General features: G+C 37.7%; 2 protein-coding genes across 2 annotated transcripts; both read right to left on the bottom strand.

The window, feature by feature from the left end:
• Window positions 1-328: 328 nt before the first annotated feature.
• Window positions 329-4490, bottom strand: LOC129279069 (arylacetamide deacetylase-like). Its single transcript, XM_054915184.2, is given in 5 exon segments — window positions 329-891; window positions 894-1174; window positions 1817-1880; window positions 2492-2732; window positions 4159-4490. Coding segments are annotated over 5 exon segments (1248 nt in total). The 5' UTR covers window positions 4306-4490; the 3' UTR covers window positions 329-376.
• A 3004-nt stretch (window positions 4491-7494) lies between these two features.
• On the bottom strand, window positions 7495-13320 carry LOC129278639 (arylacetamide deacetylase-like). Its single transcript, XM_054914784.2, has 4 exons — window positions 12998-13320; window positions 9548-9788; window positions 8962-9025; window positions 7495-8452 (listed from the first exon to the last, which is right to left on the bottom strand). The coding sequence occupies exons 1-4, from the start codon at window positions 13133-13135 to the stop codon at window positions 7654-7656; spliced, it is 1242 nt and encodes a 413-aa protein (XP_054770759.2). The 5' UTR covers window positions 13136-13320; the 3' UTR covers window positions 7495-7653.
• Between the last annotated feature and the right edge of the window lie 5803 nt (window positions 13321-19123).

Raw genomic sequence — 19123 nt, 5'->3', positions numbered from 1 at the left:
TAATAAATTCTACTTATATACATTAAGTGTTAACTACTATTTCAGATAATGTTTTTACAGTGTATATATCAAAACATTGCCGTTGAAACATTGAGGATCCATATTATATCAAACGCACAAAAACATTTATAGTCTGAGAAGTATTTCAAAATGTGATCAGATTTTTGTTCTGAATTTACCAGAGAATATTAAACGGCTCCAATAAAGGGGATAGCCAAACATCGCTTTAGCTTAAGCAAATGATTAAAAATTTATCGGGGAAGATGTCAAAGGCCCCCTTTCGAAGTGATTCCCCCTCTCACCCCCCCCCCCCCTGAGACGTTGTCCCATGCTCATTGTCATCAACAGTCTTCTCAATAGGTGTCTAAAGAACTTCCTAGACATTATTTTGGACAAATTCTACAATATCCTTCCTCATTTCTTCCCCAACTTGAAACCAAAAGAAATTGTTTATGAACATCACACCATGAAAAGCAGAAGGGTAATGTTTCCAATGAGTTTTCACACCCGCCTCCTCCAGTCGCTTCGCGTAGAAGATTCCATCATCTCGAACGCTATCAAAACCACACGTTGCAACAAATGCTTGCGGAAGTCCCGATAGGTCTTCACGAATCAGAGGTTTAAAGCGTGCATCAAGATATTTGCCTTTGACCTGACGCCATAGAGACTCGTTCCCGAGGCCTTGCTTTGGAGGGATGTAGGTTCGAGTTTCCTTGCGTAGCTCGGACGGAATGACACCATGATCCACATAGCCCATAAGTGGAGAGTTCAACCTGAATTCCTTGGAGATGTGCTCATTGGACAGTACCTGCTGCATGTAGAGTTGGTCCAATCGCCCCAGATCGTACATGCTGAGGAATGCCACAACGCGTTTCCTAGGGAGAACACCCCATCACCAAAGTCCTGGTCATACTTCTGGTAGGATGGGGTTAAAAAGTCCAAGGTCTGGGTGGCAGGGTAAATCAAGATCTGTAGCTTTAAGTTTGGAAGAGTTGGGTCATCATGAATGACCTGTGACACGGTGGCACTGAAGATTCCACCAGCGCTGTCTCCAGAGATGGCTACTCTTTTGGCATCTACGCCGAAGTCTTGAGCGTTGCGCAGGAACCAAGACGTGGCATGAAGACAGTCTAGGTGCCCAGCAGGGAAATGATGCTCAGGGGCTAGACGATAGCTGCAGTTTATACGATATAGATAGATCAATTTTATTATTGGATACATTACTTATTCCTGGAATAACTCACACATGTCACATGTAGTTTTTGAGTGTGTCCATGACACCATCTATATACTTCAATTTTGAAGCACTAGGTCACTCATTCCTGGCTGCAGCTCAGAGATCAGCCAAATACAAACTATAATCTTCTGCGCATGCGAGACGCTACCCTATTCCGTCTTAATGTTTTTCATGATACAATTCAGATAAAACATTTGGGAAAAACGCTGTTTACGATATGAACCTTACCATGATTACAGAAGTTGTTTCAGCAGTTTAAAGAACTGTTTAACATCTTAAACAACAATCAACAATTTAATTTTCAATATTTAGTTCTCAGTTTGTTTTGCTTTGTTTTTGTGTTTTTACTTTGTAGTGATCGTCTTGCCTATGGTTCTGTTCATTCTACCGCTGGGAGCATATTGATGACTTGATAGATGACTGGCATGATTTCAGATATGCATTTCCAATCTCTTTCAAAGTAGTTACAATGTTGACTGAAAACTTTGAAAGATAAGATATTTTAAATATTAAATGTTTCCTTGTTTGTTTTGTACTGTCAAATTTCCTCTAAAGTGTGCCAATACACCACATACTTACTTGATTGAGACTACGACCATACTGAGACGCTCTGATAAATCCCTCGTAAGCCTGTCATAGGTATCTGTTATTAAACAAAAATTTTATAAATAAAATCAAGTAGATGTGGTAAAAAATATGCGCACACTCTTAAAAATGTTGGGCAACATACGGTCCACACAACAATTGGTTAAAACTTTATCCAATTCTGGGTAGTTTTACACCAATAATATGTGCTTTGGGTGAAAACTACACAGTATTGGTTGAAAACTACCCAGAGTTGGATAAATTTTTTAACCAATTGTTGTGTGGACCGTATGTTGCCCAACATTTTTAAGAGTGCAGGAGTTAGTAGGATTTGGGACAATAGCAACACGTACGATGCGAATATTGGCATTATTGGCACCTTATCGGCAAACTACGTTAACTTTTTTTAATATTTCATGCGGATCTTATGGGACATCCTCTCTCCACCCCCGCCACAAAAAGGCACAGAATTAAGGAAATTAGAACGTTTTTTCGCCATACTTTTTTTTTTACTCAAATGAAACTCGAAAGCAGTCACTACGTCCAACTTAATCATGATGTCCTTAATCATTTCCATTATTATGTATTCAAGAAACTGATTTTTTTTTCTGTGACCTCTTATTTCTTATATTCTGCATCGGTCAGTCAACTTCTGATGATTATGCCTACCGGGTGAATTGAGTACATATCCTCCCCCGTGAATGTATATCAAAGCCGGCTGAAGAAATTCTTTCTTCTTGATAAGTTCGTACAGGCGTACCCTTACTCCATCGAATGTCGTGACCCTTGACCTGATGTTTGACCCCTTGACCTCTGCAGGTGAAGGTATGTTGGTCAGGGAAATGATGGACCTGGATGCTTGGATGTACGCGTGTGGAATGTCTGATTGAAAATAGGCAATTGTCTTGGCCTGGACAGAGAGAGAGAGAAAAAACGAATATGCTAGAATATCCTACAAAATTAGTCTTATAATGTATTTATTAAAATAAGGATTCTATGAGGCCTGGCTTCATAAAAGATGCATGAATAAGTATCAAGGAATAAATTGATAAATGAATAAACAATAAATTACAAAAAAAATAATTATCCATACAATCAATTAAATTTTTTGAGGGCGCTTCTATATCCATAATCACGATTTTTTTCTGTTATCTATCTTCATTAAAGATGGGGGCGAGAATAGCTTATTGAATGGGTATCACTAAATGTTTCATTAATAAAGTTAGGTATCTGTATTATTATGATCATGACATTGCTTGACAGATGTTTTTTTATACAAGAAATATTTCATGATAATGCAAATATGTCACCGGGGGTGGGGGCACTCACATATAATGGCAGTGTGTGTATGTGCTGTCATTAAGATCCACTTTTCACGCCTCGCCAGTCGTTCCTATTTAATTCATTTTCGCCTTTATCATTGACCAACCCGTTCTCCCCCGATTCTGAGCCCTTCATTCTAGGTATCAGCAGTTCCCAATTAATACCCCCATTTTCATGTTAAATTCCAGTTCCAAACCACCACTGGTATTTCATAAGCAACTTTCGTCGTTAAAGGACAGGTCCACCCCAACAAAAAGTTGATTTGAATAAAAATAGAAAAATCCAGCAAGCATAACACTGAAAATTTCATCAAAATCGGATGTAAAATAAGAAAGTTATGACATTTTGATGTAAAATAAGAAAGTTATGACATTTTGAAGTTTCGCTTAATTTTACAAAACAGTAATATACACATCCTGGTCGTTATGCAAATGAGGAGACTGATGACATCATCCACTCACTATTTCTTTTGTATTTTATTATATGAAATAATTATGAAATATTCTAATTTTCTCCTCATATTCAAGTGAAACAACAATTAATTCCTCCCTGAACATGTCGAATTAGCATTGTTTAATACTACATGGTTCAGTCAGGTTCGTGAATTTATTTGTCAATTAATTGTCAAATGTGTTAAAAAAATGAAATATTGTGTAATTTGAACAATAAAAAAACAAAAGAAATAGTGAGTGAGGGACATCATCGTCTGTCTCATTTGCATATCACTGCTGTGTGAAAAATAAACGAAACTTTAAAATGTCATAACTTTCTTAATTTACATCCGATTTTGATAAAATTTTCAGCATTATGCTAGTTTAAATTTTCTCTATTTATTCAAATCAACATTTTTGTGGGGTGGACTTGACGTTCAAATGTATGGTTTCAAATTTGGAGGCCACAGTACTACCCCTACCCATTCCAAATCCGAGTCCCCCCCCCCCCCCCTTCGAGGATGTCCCTTTTCACCCCAGAGTCGCCTAACTTTAATTAAGAAACACCGATTGACTCCTTACCAATAGATCCTGTACTGTCATGGTAGCTATCAGCAGACGATATTTCCAAGGTTCCGTCAGCCCATCCGGGACAGGTGTGTGAAGAAGGAAGGCCAATAAGGCGCCAAAAACAACGCACGCGAGCAGGAGCTTCTTCATGGTGAACATTTTGAAATTGAGACAAGGCGTTAAATGCGACGTTTTTGGTCTTGACGATGCAATGAATATATTGATCCAATTTAACTCCTCGATCAATTTATGAGCCGGTTTGTGGGCGATTTACACTGTCTTTGTCAGCATGAGAATACGACATTGAAACACAGTGGCCACGATATACAAATATCTCAATCCATATAAACTCGATTTTTTTATATATATGTAAGCCAAGGCCATATAGGTCCCGTTTCATAAAACGTGTAATTAAAATAAATATGCAATGATGATTTGAAGCTACTGAAATCATTCAATCGTATTGGCTGATAGTGAACTTGATATGTATATCAATTTTATTGTGCCTTTATTACTGCATAACAGGTCAGATCACAACATCCCCAGTCCAAAGGTCTTTGTCCAAAATTGGTGAACCGGAATAGCAGCTTTGCCCTATAGCCTAGGAAAACAAAGATTTGACCTGAAACAAATTGATATACAAGTTTCGGATCATTTGTCCAGAATCCAGGGCGAAACTGCCATGTTGGTTCACAAAGTTTCGACAAAGACTGATTGGTTGTGCCTCGTCACGAAGGGCATTTGACAATACATTTTGTTTGTTCTTGAATCCGTTGTTCAGCATGGAAGCGATAATTCACTATTAGGTCTTTATCCATGGACCTGCAATGCATTATCCGAATATGCAGGGGGGGGGGTGAATAAAACATCATATCACTTTCCGAGTATGGATCATAATCATAGATCCATACATTTTTTTATAAACAAGTGCACACCTAGTTATCTAGAATGCGTATAGTATCTTGATTTATTTGAATGCAGGATGAAAGAGCATTGCCGATTAAATAACGGTACCTTGCTTACAGGCATAGGTGCCGCGGCCGGGGATCGAACCCCGGACTTTCCATGTATAGACGGGCGGTAAATTGCCACCTCGTCTACTGCCAACTCGTCACTCACCACATGGTCTACTTTCATTTAGTGTAATGCCATTCCGTCCATAAACATTTAATCTATTTAACAACCATACTATTTGGTCCAATAATCACTTCTTCTAATCACCATTTCGTCTATGACCAGTTTGTCTCATAACCAGTTGGTCCAACATCCATTACATTTTCATTCATTTTGCACAATTAATACTTAGTCCGATTAGACCAAATGGTATATGGACTAAATGGCTATTAGACGAAATGATGAGTGGACGGATTGACAATTATTAGACCATGTGGATAGAGGACGATGGTAAACAAAATGATAGTATACGAGTTGGCAATATGACGAATTGGAAATAGACCAGTCAGGCGCCTTAAGACCACTCGGCCACGGCACCTTAGACCACTCGGCCACGGCACCTCCATCTCAATTCGAATGTCATGTATGTTACGATACGAAGGATCTTGCAATTATTGACAGGGAGGCAGAGGCCCTCGAGAATTTTGACAATCTGCTGTTGATGTGTTTTTAACTATTCATGTACGAAGTGTGTACAAGACAGAGAGTTGAAGTTACTACTAACCTTAGATAAAAATCAATCAATCAATCAACCGTTTTCGCAAAACGAGGTCGATTGCTTGGATGTTGTTATTGAACATCTTCAGTATTCTCGCATGTCACCCTCCCCCCTCCCCCCCCTTCTCTCCCCCCCCCCCTCTCTCTCTCTGTAAGACTTAGAAAGAGGCCTTTGTATGGATAATCCGTTTAAATGAATGAAAAATATATAAATAGTTGCTTATTTTTGTATCCTATAAGTGAGAAGGAGAAAAACATATTTTGTTCTTGTTTGCATCCAGAAAAACCCCGTTTCCATCCTACATGTAAAAGGTAATACGATTAATTTGCACCCTAATAGATGATTCGCATTATGCGAATCATCTATTAGGGTGCAAATCATTATTATTTTTTGCATTGGAATTTCACCATTTACAATTTTTCACCCTCATAGGGTGCTAACCGTCATGACCGTAGGCCCGACATCGCTTATTGCAATCTTAGACATACATGTAGTAAAGGTTGCAAAGGTCATCACAATGCTAGTGTTGCACTTTGACGAAAACACAACAATTTTTATTGGCATGTCCATCATGCCCATGGTGTACATGACTCCTTTGGAACAAATATCGCCTTACACTCCAACCAAACTCCAACCAAATCTGAGTTAATGATATTCTTTTACATGCATTTTATATGGTCTTTTCCGCCGGGAGGGAGTCTATGATAGGCCTGTGAGTCAAATCAAATAAAGGATGCATTTTTAACTTATCTGTATTTTGCCGTATATAATTTTTTTATAATTGTTTTTAAACAGAAACCGATTCAACGAAAAAAACACAACACACTTGACGATTCTTCTCAGCTATTTTTTTTTACAAATCCTCTGTAATTTTAATGCAGGGACTAGCTGGTCTTTCAGAAGTCACTGATGTTAGACAATATTCATTTACATGATAGTATCTTGCATTTCATATGGTATCATAAGACAAAAGCACGGCTGTGTATTGAGCATGCATGAAACACATACTAATTGTCGCAAAAAAAATACTCGCATATTTAAAAAAAAGACAGCACTGAACATTGCCATAAAGATTGCCATATATTTTCCACAAAAATCTGAATAGCAGGGGGTGGAGCTCCTTAGATCCAGGAGTGGGGCTGCACATGCAGTGTCTTCTCTTGAATACCAAATGCAATTTTGGATCAAGCAGGGCGGGTTGGTGTCCAACTCCCCCCTCCCAACTCAGGTTCCATATTTGCTCCGGGGACAATTGCTATGATAGAAAAATCTGCACGTTAAGCCAAACATAAAACCCAAACTCCAAAACTAAATAAACCCTAATCCTTATCATTAACTCATTCTGAACCAAAAAGCTCTATTACAATCCTAACTCTAACCCTACATGCCTTCTGAGATATTAAGAACGAAGCAAATGATCACCCCCACACAACCTCTGGATCCGACATGGACATTACGAGCATCAGGAGTACTGTATGTATGTATATTTGACATAATGGGGGAACCCCCGACGATAGATAATCGCTGATTTTTCATATATATATATATATATATATATAATTATATATAAACGTGCAAACACGTAGAATTTTATTTTGAATTGAATTTCCTCTTTTCTAAATCTTACGTTTAAAAAATATACAAGACATATATACATGATATATAAAATCGGATTCGTCAAGTGTTTCATACTGCTGTGAAGAAAACGAGTATAATTTTTTTTATTCGGGGATAGCATCCCATCTCGATGGTAGCAAAAAGAAATCGCCGCCCCTGCTTATACATGTCATAGCCATTATACTTCGCGTACACTCTTCTCAAGCAAGAGTAATTTGCTAGATATTCTTTTGAACAAACTCCACAATATCCTTCGTCATTTCTTCCCCAACCTGAAACCAAAAGAAATTGTTTATGAACATCACACCATGAAAAGCCGAAGGGTAATGTTTCCATTGAGTTTTCACACCCGCATCCTCCAGTCGCTTCGCGTAGAAGATTCCATCATCTCGAATGCTATCAAAACCACACGTTGAAACAAATGCTTGCGGAAGTCCTGACAGGTCTTGACGAAGCAAGGGTGCCCAGCGTGGATCAAGATATTTGCTTTCGACCTGACGCCATAGTGACTCGTTTCCTGGTCCATGTTTTGGAGGTCGATAAAGTCGTGTCTCCTTGCGCAGCTCAGACGGGATGACACTGTGATCCACGTAGTTCATATAAGGAGAGTTCAACCTGAATTCCCTGATGATATGCTCATTGGACAGTATCTGCTGCATGTAGAGTGGATCCGACCGTCCAAGGTCGTACATGCTGATGAATGCCCCTACGCGCTTCCTAGGTAGAATACCCTCATCACCGAAGTCCTGGTCGTACTTCTGGTAAGATGGGGTCAGAAGATCCAAGGTCTGAGTAGCAGGGTAAATCAAGATCTGAAGTTTCAGATTGGGAAGTGACGGGTCATCGTTGATAACATGAGACACAGTAGCGCTGAAGTGGCCCCCACCGCTGTCTCCAGAGATGGCTACTCTGTTGGCATCTACGCCGAAGTCTTGAGCGTTGCGCAGGAACCAAGACGTGGCATGAAGACAATCTAGGTGCCCAGCAGGGAAAGGATGCTCAGGGGCCAAACGATAGCTGCAGTATAGATCAAAATAATCACGAAAATGAGATATATTAATTACTAAAATTATCTCCCTTAGGTTTTGAGGGTGCCCATGGCACAATCACATTTGAAAACATTGAGTCATTGTAGTTTATGAACTACGGTATTAGGCGTCTATAAAATAGAACACGCACCTTCTTAATTGGCTGCAACTTGTTTCGTGTCTTATGCCTAAGAACGTTGCAGCACTACATCTTATCGGGTTTTTGTTATATTTCAATCAAAATAGCGTTATTCCGTCAGTGGTCTCTGAATTTGATTATTTTCTGCCATCCGAAGCATTGATGGAAGATATTAAAAAATATTACATCATGATTTCATGAATACATATCTAATTCATGTTTTTGAAACTTTTGAAAGATCAATGACTTTTGCCATATACATCTGCTTTTTCTCGTAATCTAGCCGGATAATACGTTCATTATTCCAAGCTTGTTTCCTAAACAAGATAATAAATTGAGCAACTGCACTACATACTTACTCGATTGAGACTACGACCATGTTGAGACGCTCTGCCAAGTCTCTTGTCAGTCTGTCGTATCCATCTGCCATTTAAACAAAAAAAGAAATCTCTCCAAGTAGATGGTTCTGTTATATGGAAGAATTGTTTGTGCATGGGTGAAAGTTTTGGATTAATACCAACAAGATAAGAACGATCTATGGCAGAGGATAGTCTGCTAATATCAGAAAGGGGGTCGTGTTGGGCATACCCCCCCCCCCCCCCAACTTCATTTCCCTTTCTAACTAATTTTAGTACTTTTAGAGTTAGGGCTCCATGACATTTGCTCCGGCGATAGCTGCTCCGCTGCAAATTTCACAAATTAATGGAATGACCAACTTCATCCCTGGATTTAACAATACACCCTATCCTAAACCTAACGATAACCCTATATCCCGGGCCTATATCTTAGACGAAATAAAGCCAGGAAAAATTGTCGCCGGGGAAAATGTCGTGTCACCAGAGTTAGACAATGGCCTAACTTGAAACCAAACTTCAGAATACGGGCCTGAAACATTAACTTGTCCCATTTTGTTTTTTTTTATGTTTTTTTATATATTAAACTTACCAGGTGACCCCAAAGCATATCCTCCCCCGTGAATGTATATTAAAGCCGGCTGAAGAAATTCTTTCTTCTTGACCAGTTCGTAGAGGCGTACCCTGACTCCATCGAATGTCGTGACCTTTGACCTGATGTTTGACCCCTTGACCTCTGTAGGTGAAGGTACGTTGGTCAGGTCCCGGATTGACCTGTATGCTTGGATGTACGCGTGTGGATTATCCGTTTGAAAGTAGGCACTTATCTTAGCCTGGACAGAGAGAAGAGAATGAAAAAAAAATGTATGAATAAAATAAGCCCCGACCCCAAAATGCAGGTTGATAAAAATGTTGGGAAAATTTATATGCAAATTTGTACTCAGTTAATCCAGTAATAAGTGAAATTAATTATGTAACTGAGGATAGGTCATACAAAAAAATGACCATCATTTTAAAAATGAACTTGAACGAAATAACAGATGAATTGAATCTAAAAATTAAAACAAATAAATATCTTTAGATAATATAGACATTATTTTTAATATACAAATACATTAAAGGTATATAAATATCAAATTATAGAGGAGTGGATTTCGATGGGGGTATATCTACCCATCCCCCCTCCCCCAGTCCTCCCACGTACGTCACCCCTTCCCCTCTTACATTGCTGCTCTCCCAATAAGCATGTATCTAAGTAGGCAAATGGATTAACATAACATAACGCCATCTATCGGTGTATGATTTCAGATTCTTCTCTCTGGTCACGATCATCAGCAATAGCTTAGCATGATGGTTTCCAAAATTAAAGTCATGTTTTTATGATGCAAGTGGCGAATCCAAAACTTAAGAAGTGCTGGGCCTATAAAAAAATAAAAACCCGTTTGATTTTGCCTTTGTTTGTTTTTCTGGTAACACACACAGAATATATTCCCATTGGCAAGATTTTAGCCATGTTAGCTCATCGTCGCAAAAGATGGGGAGGTCCTCTTGGCTACCTCGTATCAGGGGCAGTTACAATGCCATGATGTTTTTATGGGGACGGGCAAGGCGATCTAAGGGAGACGTCATTTTTTTTTTTTCGGTAGAATCTCGGTAGAATACTAAAGGTATTGTAGTGTTACGCTCTTTTATGGAATTATGCCTTCTTCTGTTAACAAATCTTTATATATTTACAGTCTTTTATGATAAATGATTTTGTATGGATTAAATTGTAAATTGTTATCTTGTGAAAATGAAAGAATAAATATGTTTATTTGAATTGAATTGAGTTTGAATATACCTCACATTTTTATGCTATTCTTCCTTCTTTCTTTTCCTTCATCCCTCTTTTTTTTCTTGTTACCGTTTTTTCACTATTAAAATAAATTATAGGAGCGCTCGCCAATACCCTCTGTGGCACCACCACCGCATTCTACACTCTCAAAACAAATAAGTCAAACTGACTAATTCAGTAGTCAGATGATGTCTAGTGACATTTCTGACGTATTTTTTTGGTTAAAAAAACAACTCTGTTCTTCTAAAATACAACTAGAATAGCAGTTGCACCCAGCTGACCCGATTAACTAGTCATTTTGAATGGTTTGTTTTGAGGGTGTAACCCCAACTCCCCTACCCCTTTCATCATCCTCCTTGTCCTCGTTTCTTGCAGCTGCTTTTAAAACTACCTTTTTTTTTCTTAATGCAATCTTTGTCTTCACATCATCACAATCATCTTCCAATCGAGATGTTTGCATATAAACTGATGAGGCACAATCTCATAGAGATAACATCTCAAAAGGTTACGAGTAGCTTAAACTTATCTGATATATTTGCTCTTCTCTTCCTTAACTTCAGTGGTAGTATGAGATTTGCATCTACATTACAGATAATTCTGTGATCGTATTTTATACATAAACAAACTAATTTACTCTCTATATCTGTTTGTAAAGCCCAGTAAACTTGTATCACGTGGTATTACTCAATCAAAGCATCCATCAGGTTCAAACGAACAGATTATAGTTCCAATTCCAAAGTCCTCTGAATTAAAACTGTGTCATCGCACGTGCTTTGGATTTAGGCTAGTATACTGGTATGCTTTGAATTGCCAATTGATACCACGAGTCGTATGATGTTATATTACATAGGCGTGTACCTAATCTTCCCACTGTCATGATTTGGGCCACGATTGAAACGGTGGTCTTACTCGTGGAGTAATCGTCATGATCGTACCGGATCGTATCCGATCGAATCATATCATATCAGATGGGTCGTGGCAATCGTCTTGATCGTAACATTTTTTAATGGTTCAAAGTTTTTCGCGATCAGATACGAACGGGTTACCTTGGTGATCATAAAGGATCGCATGCACATTGAGAACGGGGTCGTAGCTCATATATATTTCAGACGCTATTTTAGAATTATGAGATGCACCATTGGAACATGGATTCTACTCGTAAGATTCATAATTGGAACTAGCTACATGTATTAGAATAATTTATGTTCAGTATAGTATTTATGCCAGTTTATCTATCTTTTCATTTTTATACATTACATCTATACATATTTTGTACACGTTGTATATATTATCATAATATTATTGTCAAATTATTCATTAAGATTTGTTTTTATCAAATAATTTGAGAGTATCGTGATCTCGCATTTTTTACTATCCTTTCCATAAATTCGTAGAAACAGTCCTTAAAATCTCCTGTTCACGTCAGTATATTTTATACCGGAAATGATGCATTTGGTTGTTAAGTCAGACGCTTATCTTGTTCTTGAATTCAAACTGTGATAAGGTGTCCCGTTTTCAGTGCGATGTATATATTGAAGAAAAATATCAGCTCGTGATTGGCCTTACTCGCTCATTTATGAGATACCTAATCTTGTTTGTATTAATACAAGTAAAAAGTATTTAAATGTAGTCTTCATATAGGACTACACAGTCTACACTCTCAAAAATAAAAGGGTGTGAATTCGGGGTAAATCACCCCTTAAAATGGCCGAGTAGAAACACCGATTCGGTATAAGGGTGGAAAACGCTGTTACTCCTCAGCCCCTTTTCCCGCACCCTTTCGCCTTTTGAGTTTAATCATTCTTTTTATTCTTCTTGCTTGCATGGTCTCTGTTTTCATAAAATACATAACAAAAATTACCGAATGATTTTTTATATCTGATTTTCTTCTGTAAGTCTGTTTTTATTTTGTTCGGTTGATTAACTCGTATACACTGTAAAACGCTGTTTAATTCCATCACTCTAACAACTATTGTTTATACTGTTTAAACTTTTTGAACATTTTTTTTAGTTCAAACAATTAAAAGTTTAAACAACTTGTTGTTAGAGTGACCGGCCTAAACGATGTGCTTTTTTCTGTGTAAGATTTTCTGAAACAATGGACATATTTGTTAATACTATAGCCCTATTCCTTTCCTTTCTTTTCTCTTTCTTTGTTCATATCATTATAAGTGGAAAATAAGAAACACGCCCCTATCGATTCCTTACCAATAGAGCCTGTACTGACGTGGTAGCTATCAGCAGACGATATTTCCATGGTTCCGTCAGCCCATCGGGGACAGGTGTGCGGAAAATGAAGGCTAAAATGGCGCCAAAAAGAGTGCACGCAAACAGGAGATACTTCATGGTGAATTTTCGCTCTGATCCCGCAGACGATTTTGTATCGATAACGGTCCTGGCGACCCAGGAGTTAAGATTCTGCTCCAATATTTCACTTACATCAGCTGATTTTCATGTGTATAGATCCAGAAATACTCTGTCTTTGCCGTTATGAGAATATAACATTGAAACACGGTTGCCCTTTATCTATAAGCTTTATTTTTATAATATCCAAGGCTTGAAACGGAAAATAGGACTTTGTCCCAAATCAAAATCTAAGATGGTGACAGTGTAGGCATGTTAGAGTGATCGTGGAGTATATGGGGCCCAGCTAGCCGGCGTGTAGCGGTCGAGGGGCTCACCCTTAATTTAGCTATAGCCTATGTTGCTCCAGATCAACACAATGCAGAGTTTTTGAGACTGGTATGTAAGTCGGGATGCAATTTTGCTGACATAATTCACGTACAAGAGACACGTAGCCCTGCAGACGATATGTTACTTTATCCAAATATTGGGGCAGTAGTAATAAACCCTTCGTAATCATATCGCTTTCCGATACGAAAAGTCGTGTAACAGGGTCACAGCCCCCCCCCCCCTCATCCCCACCTAGCTATATACTGCCCATGCCTTGATCTAAAAACTTAATCCTTAACGCCCCCGAGAAAATATTATTGATATATTATTTTAATTCATTTCAAAGCGTGCTCTATTCTTTGAATGTCAATTAACTTGCCAGCTTGGTAGCTTTTAATGTTCTTCGATATCTTCTATTCTCGTCCCTTGGGATAAAATTCTGCACCATGTTCTTAAGCGATAATGGCTAATGAAAAAAATAAAGTGAAATGACACATTCCCTCTGATTATAAAACACATCCTACCACAAACTACATGTAAGAAAAGGATATAAGCTTGCGCCATTCAAAATCGTGCACCACCGGGAGCTCCTTCTGCGGTGCAACTTTGCTTCCGAAGAAGGGGGGGGGGGTGATCCTTTAAGAGCGCAGTTAGATCCATTATTCATCTTTTTTAAGAGTTGTGGGCCTATCCTTTAGTTTTAGGGAAGGTGCAAATCTGCACATTTTGAACACTGAAATGTACGCAACGTAAAATGTGCAATGGTATATCTTTGAGGATGCAAATGGCCAACTTCTGGGTGCAAAGAAGACAAAAAATATTTATTTTCATTTTTACATTTTCACCTTGTGTGCCAGCCTTCGTCCAAACTGGTGCTGCGAATGTTACATCTTATGCTCAAACTTGAACCCTATTCTTAATGTGCATAATATTGTTGACCCCTAATATTTAGTGGGCGATTTAAAGGCACGCTAACTACACCCCACCCCCCTCCTTCCAAGGGAAAGAGCGCGGTTTCGAACCCAGCCTACGAAACATCATGGAGCTAATGTGATATATCCGAAACATGAGCGTGAAGATATACTCGAATTACCTGTTTACAATGCACATGATCAAAGTGATGATCGATTAGTGCGCCGGTATGTTTGTGTAGTGTGCTGTTATTAGCTCATGACACACATGGGCCAACAAGCCCAACATTCAGCATCATAACCCTCAAGTATGCATATCCAGGGTTGGATCTAGGATTTCATAGTCGGGGAGGGGGAAAGCAGAGAAATAATGAACCCATTTTGTTAGGTAATCCTGTTTAACACATGTTTAATGAGGGAAAGAACGTGATCGTCCCGTAAGGTAAAGAAACAGCTGATATGTCCACTGAATTCGAGGGGGGCGTAAAGATGATAGCTACCCCCCTCCCCCCCCCCCCCCGCTCACTCAGCTGGTTGAAGCGAACACTTATGCTAATGCCTTGTTCCAGATTTAAGAGATACGTACCCTCCCGTAAGGATGGAAATTGTGTTGGTATCCTCTATCGTGATCACTGGCTTTAAGAAGGGGGGGGGGGGGTCAAGCAAAATTACAGGTTTTGGGAAGGGAAAAGTAATTTATCCCGTAATGAAACAAAGGAACCAACGTAAAAATTTAAATCCTATTCGGAACCACATTTCTGGATTACTTGGGGGGGATTTTGTAGACAACCCGGAAAAGAGTGGGGAAAATGCCAAAAGACTCCCATTTTCAACGATTTGGGGGATATTTTTCCCCCGAACTGAGCCCCTAAGCTATACCCGGTTTCCAACAAAAACAAAATCTTAAACGTGCATGTGGTACAGATCACTGCCTAGGTATGGCCGGATGCTTAAACTTTCCCCAAAAGTCTTGCAAGCAAAATCAATGAAGTAAAAGGTTTCCACAGCAACAATAGACATAAATTGTATTTCTGTCCTCTTTGTCAGGGGGGCACAAGAGGGTATTGTACGTGGGGTACGACTTGCGCACGACTTTGAGTCACAAAGGGGCAGTGTCCCCTGAATCCCTCCCATGCACCACCCCTCCCCCCTTCATTTCTTTCCCCCATTCCAGACAGGGTATCCCGAAATAGCACATGATCGAAACTCAATGAACGGTACATAAAGTCACTTAGTCTTTTTTATATTACAATCTTGTTGGGCAACATACTGTCCAAACATTTGGTTAAAAAATGTATCCAACTCTGGGTAGTTTTCAACCAATACTGAGTAGTATTCACCCAAAACACACTCTATTGGTTTAAAACTACCCAGAATTTGATAAAGTTTTAACCAATTGTTGTGTTGACAGTATATTGCCCAGCATTTTAAGAGTGTACAAAGATCAATATTATTAATTCTCTTGTAATTTTCTTCTCTTCTTGGTTACATTACGAGTTCATTTTTTTTTATTCTACACTCAACCACACAGTCAGATTTTCTTAATTTTGTATGTCGTTAATCTGTTTTAAAACCAACAAACAGTGAAACAGCAAAAGCAACATACACGTAAAATTGCATTGATACCAGTGAAGTTTATTTGAGCACATCAAGTAAATTCACAATCTGACACGATTCAAATTTTAGAAATATAAAATATGTTAATTTAGCCCTAACGGAAATAGTTCGGCTATATACTTACAGCAAAGTAAAGTGGAAGCAATTTGTTGTTTCAAGCAAGATCGGGTAAGACAAGAAAACACAAGTGGTAAAATAATATTCATTGCAAGACATATACCATTGACAGAAATAACACTCAATATTGACATGACTAAAATGATGATTTCTATTACCTGTTCAGTTTACGATTATGTTCGTAAAAGAAATGAAAATGCTTAAACGCCTATTGATCTATAAACATTTTAATGATAAACGTCACTGGTGAACGTTTCATCATGTTCTCCCATCTTTATTGTACTATAATTTTACATCCAATATATTTTAATGGGGAAGAAATTTAACAAGCTGCTGTAATAACTGAAAAGCAAAAGAGGTACTGCTCTTAGCTGATCTCATATTAATCACAAAAATAATTGTTCAAACAAATGATCAAATAGTATACATGTATAATAAAAAAAATTGAAATCAATTTTGAAACAAAATCATAACTATCAAATAAAACAATGATAAAGTTAAATCATCATGCATGCAATGTGCAAGGTAAAGTTGTTTATATCATTCTAGGAGACATACCACTGTTGCATAATAAATACAATAAATATCATACTGTATAAAGGTTAAAATTACTCAATAATGATTTTGAAAATGGGAATAAAAGCTGTTCCCGGTGGCGAGGTGAAAGAAAATCAGCTGCTATGATTAAGAGTACAATGAAAACGTGTTTTGTGGTCCAAAAATAATAAAGGAGGGTGAAAAGAATAATGGAGATCCGTTGAGAGGGAACTTATCAACTTCAAATGGAACCGGAAAAATATTCTAGCAGTGCATGGACGTACAGTTACAGATATCTCTTTGAGTTTGTGATAATTGCATTTATTACAAGTTTTAATTGTTATGCCCTGTCTTTATTTTGTGAAATGTTGTTTTCACCCTTCTATAAGATTTAAGAGGGATGTGGCAATAGGCAAAAACGGTGCTGTTAACCAGTGTACTTTAGTCCGGTGTTAGATTTACAGTGGTACATGTAGTTCAACACCCATGGTATAGTAACAACACCTTTGGTGTTACTTTAAACACTTTTTGAGGCTATTTATTCAATCTCTAGGGTGTAATTTCAACACCTCAGCGGTGGTCATCTACAGACCACAACTGGTGTCAGTGTTTAGTGTTGAACTTGAACAATACTGTGAACGACCACTACAACACAATTGATGCAACTTACTGTACATTCAGGCAAATACTTGAAAACAATGCAAGCAAGCAAAAATTAATTGTTGATTTCTAGGGGCTACTTTTCCAAACCTATTGTCTAAAACTGCAACATTACAGTGACAATACATTCCAGGGCTCTTTTTTTTTCAGGCGGCTCTTGCCCAAATTGGGGGATAATTGCCCTGGGCCCCATGTCTTTTTCCCTGAATGAGAACCATATAAAATAACACAAACCTTGGACATTGCCCTCAATTTTCCTCCAGTATCAAGTTGAATCAACCACACAGTATTTCAATAATTTAGACCAACATTAGAAGTGGACAGAATAAATGCAATATGAAGTGGTTGGCCATTCAATTTCAGTATCAATTTCTTCATACAGATACTGCTATGTTGTCAGAGCTATTTCTAACTGAGCTTTTTCTTTTTAATTGTTGGCTGGGGACATTTTTTTTCAAATATTCATCTTTCAGACTCATCTAAGAGCATCATTTCTATTTATAGCTTCTATTTCATAGATGAAAAGATTGAATCCCTACAATTCTAGTCTGTATTCAGACAACCCTGTTCATAAAAGTGCCTGCATAATTACTTGTACATAAGTAAAAGGCATTGCATGTAGGTCTTTTACAAATATGAAAAACACACAAAAAAGATTATCACAATTCTTCAATATAAAATACAAACAAAAATACACCCAGAAAACAAGTTAAATTCACTACATTACAGGATAATGGATGCAACTGAGGCATTGAAACGTACACCTTACTGTGATCCCTCAGAAATGGCTGTTTTAGTTGAAAGTAAGTAAAAATAGTCGAAATATAATATGATTGAACCAACTAGTATGTTAAAAATAAAAAAATTATGCCCTAGATTTCTGTCCCGATGTGTTCCATTTATTCATCACACTGTTCTGTTCTCATTAAGACAGACTCTAGAAAACATTACGTCATTTCATGTCATATTTACTAAGAATTCAAGGAAGTAAATTATGCGACGTGATGGAAACAAGGAATACCTTATCAAACCAACTTCCTTCAAATTCAATCAATTTCCTTTAAAATCAACAGTACAATAGGATATATGATGGTAACCACTTGGTCATTGATTCCTCATTTCCAATTTCATTTTCTTTCACAAATGGAAAGTGATTCCCATTTTATATCCTGTACATAACACCTGTATCTCAACATAAAGGGATACCTACAGTCTACACAGGGCCCCAGCTGCATGCATGTCTTCACTTTCAATTTCCTCGAGTTGAAACAAATAATATTAACAGTGATAACTGCAAACAAAAATTCTTGCCACAATGTTTTTCGTATGAATTGTAGGCTCATGGATATATCATCTTGACATTTCTTAGGTCATTTCACAGATTTCTAAGCCGAGATTATTTTAACAAAGAATTAATTAATGCAATCATCATGCTACAAAATTGTAGGAACTCATAGTGTCGATTGACTATAATATGAAGTATATCAAAATCGTTCCTGTTTTCTGTCTTGGCAGATCGAATGAAATTAAACTTAAAAGGACTTTAATACATCTCAATTCAAAGCGGGACTTTTATCCAAATATTGCACAGGAATGATATGCAAACCGACTTAATTTCTGAAATCACTAGGGGATTTTCCAAACCCTTAAAAAAATATATCTCTCTGTATTCTATGCAAGAAAATAAAATTAGAATAATGCTATTAAAAAATATATTAGTATTGAAATGAAAATGGCAATGCATTCAAGTTAAGTCAATCATTGTTGCACAGGGAACTGAATACATTCGTATTTGGTGTTTATGTCTAAACCAAGCATT

The sequence above is a fragment of the Lytechinus pictus genome, chromosome 16, assembly GCF_037042905.1.
Source record: "Lytechinus pictus isolate F3 Inbred chromosome 16, Lp3.0, whole genome shotgun sequence".
Taxonomy (NCBI): Eukaryota; Metazoa; Echinodermata; class Echinoidea; order Temnopleuroida; family Toxopneustidae; genus Lytechinus; species Lytechinus pictus.
The sequence above is the reverse complement of the archived record's forward strand: the minus strand, read 5'-3'. Positions and strand labels throughout refer to the sequence as shown.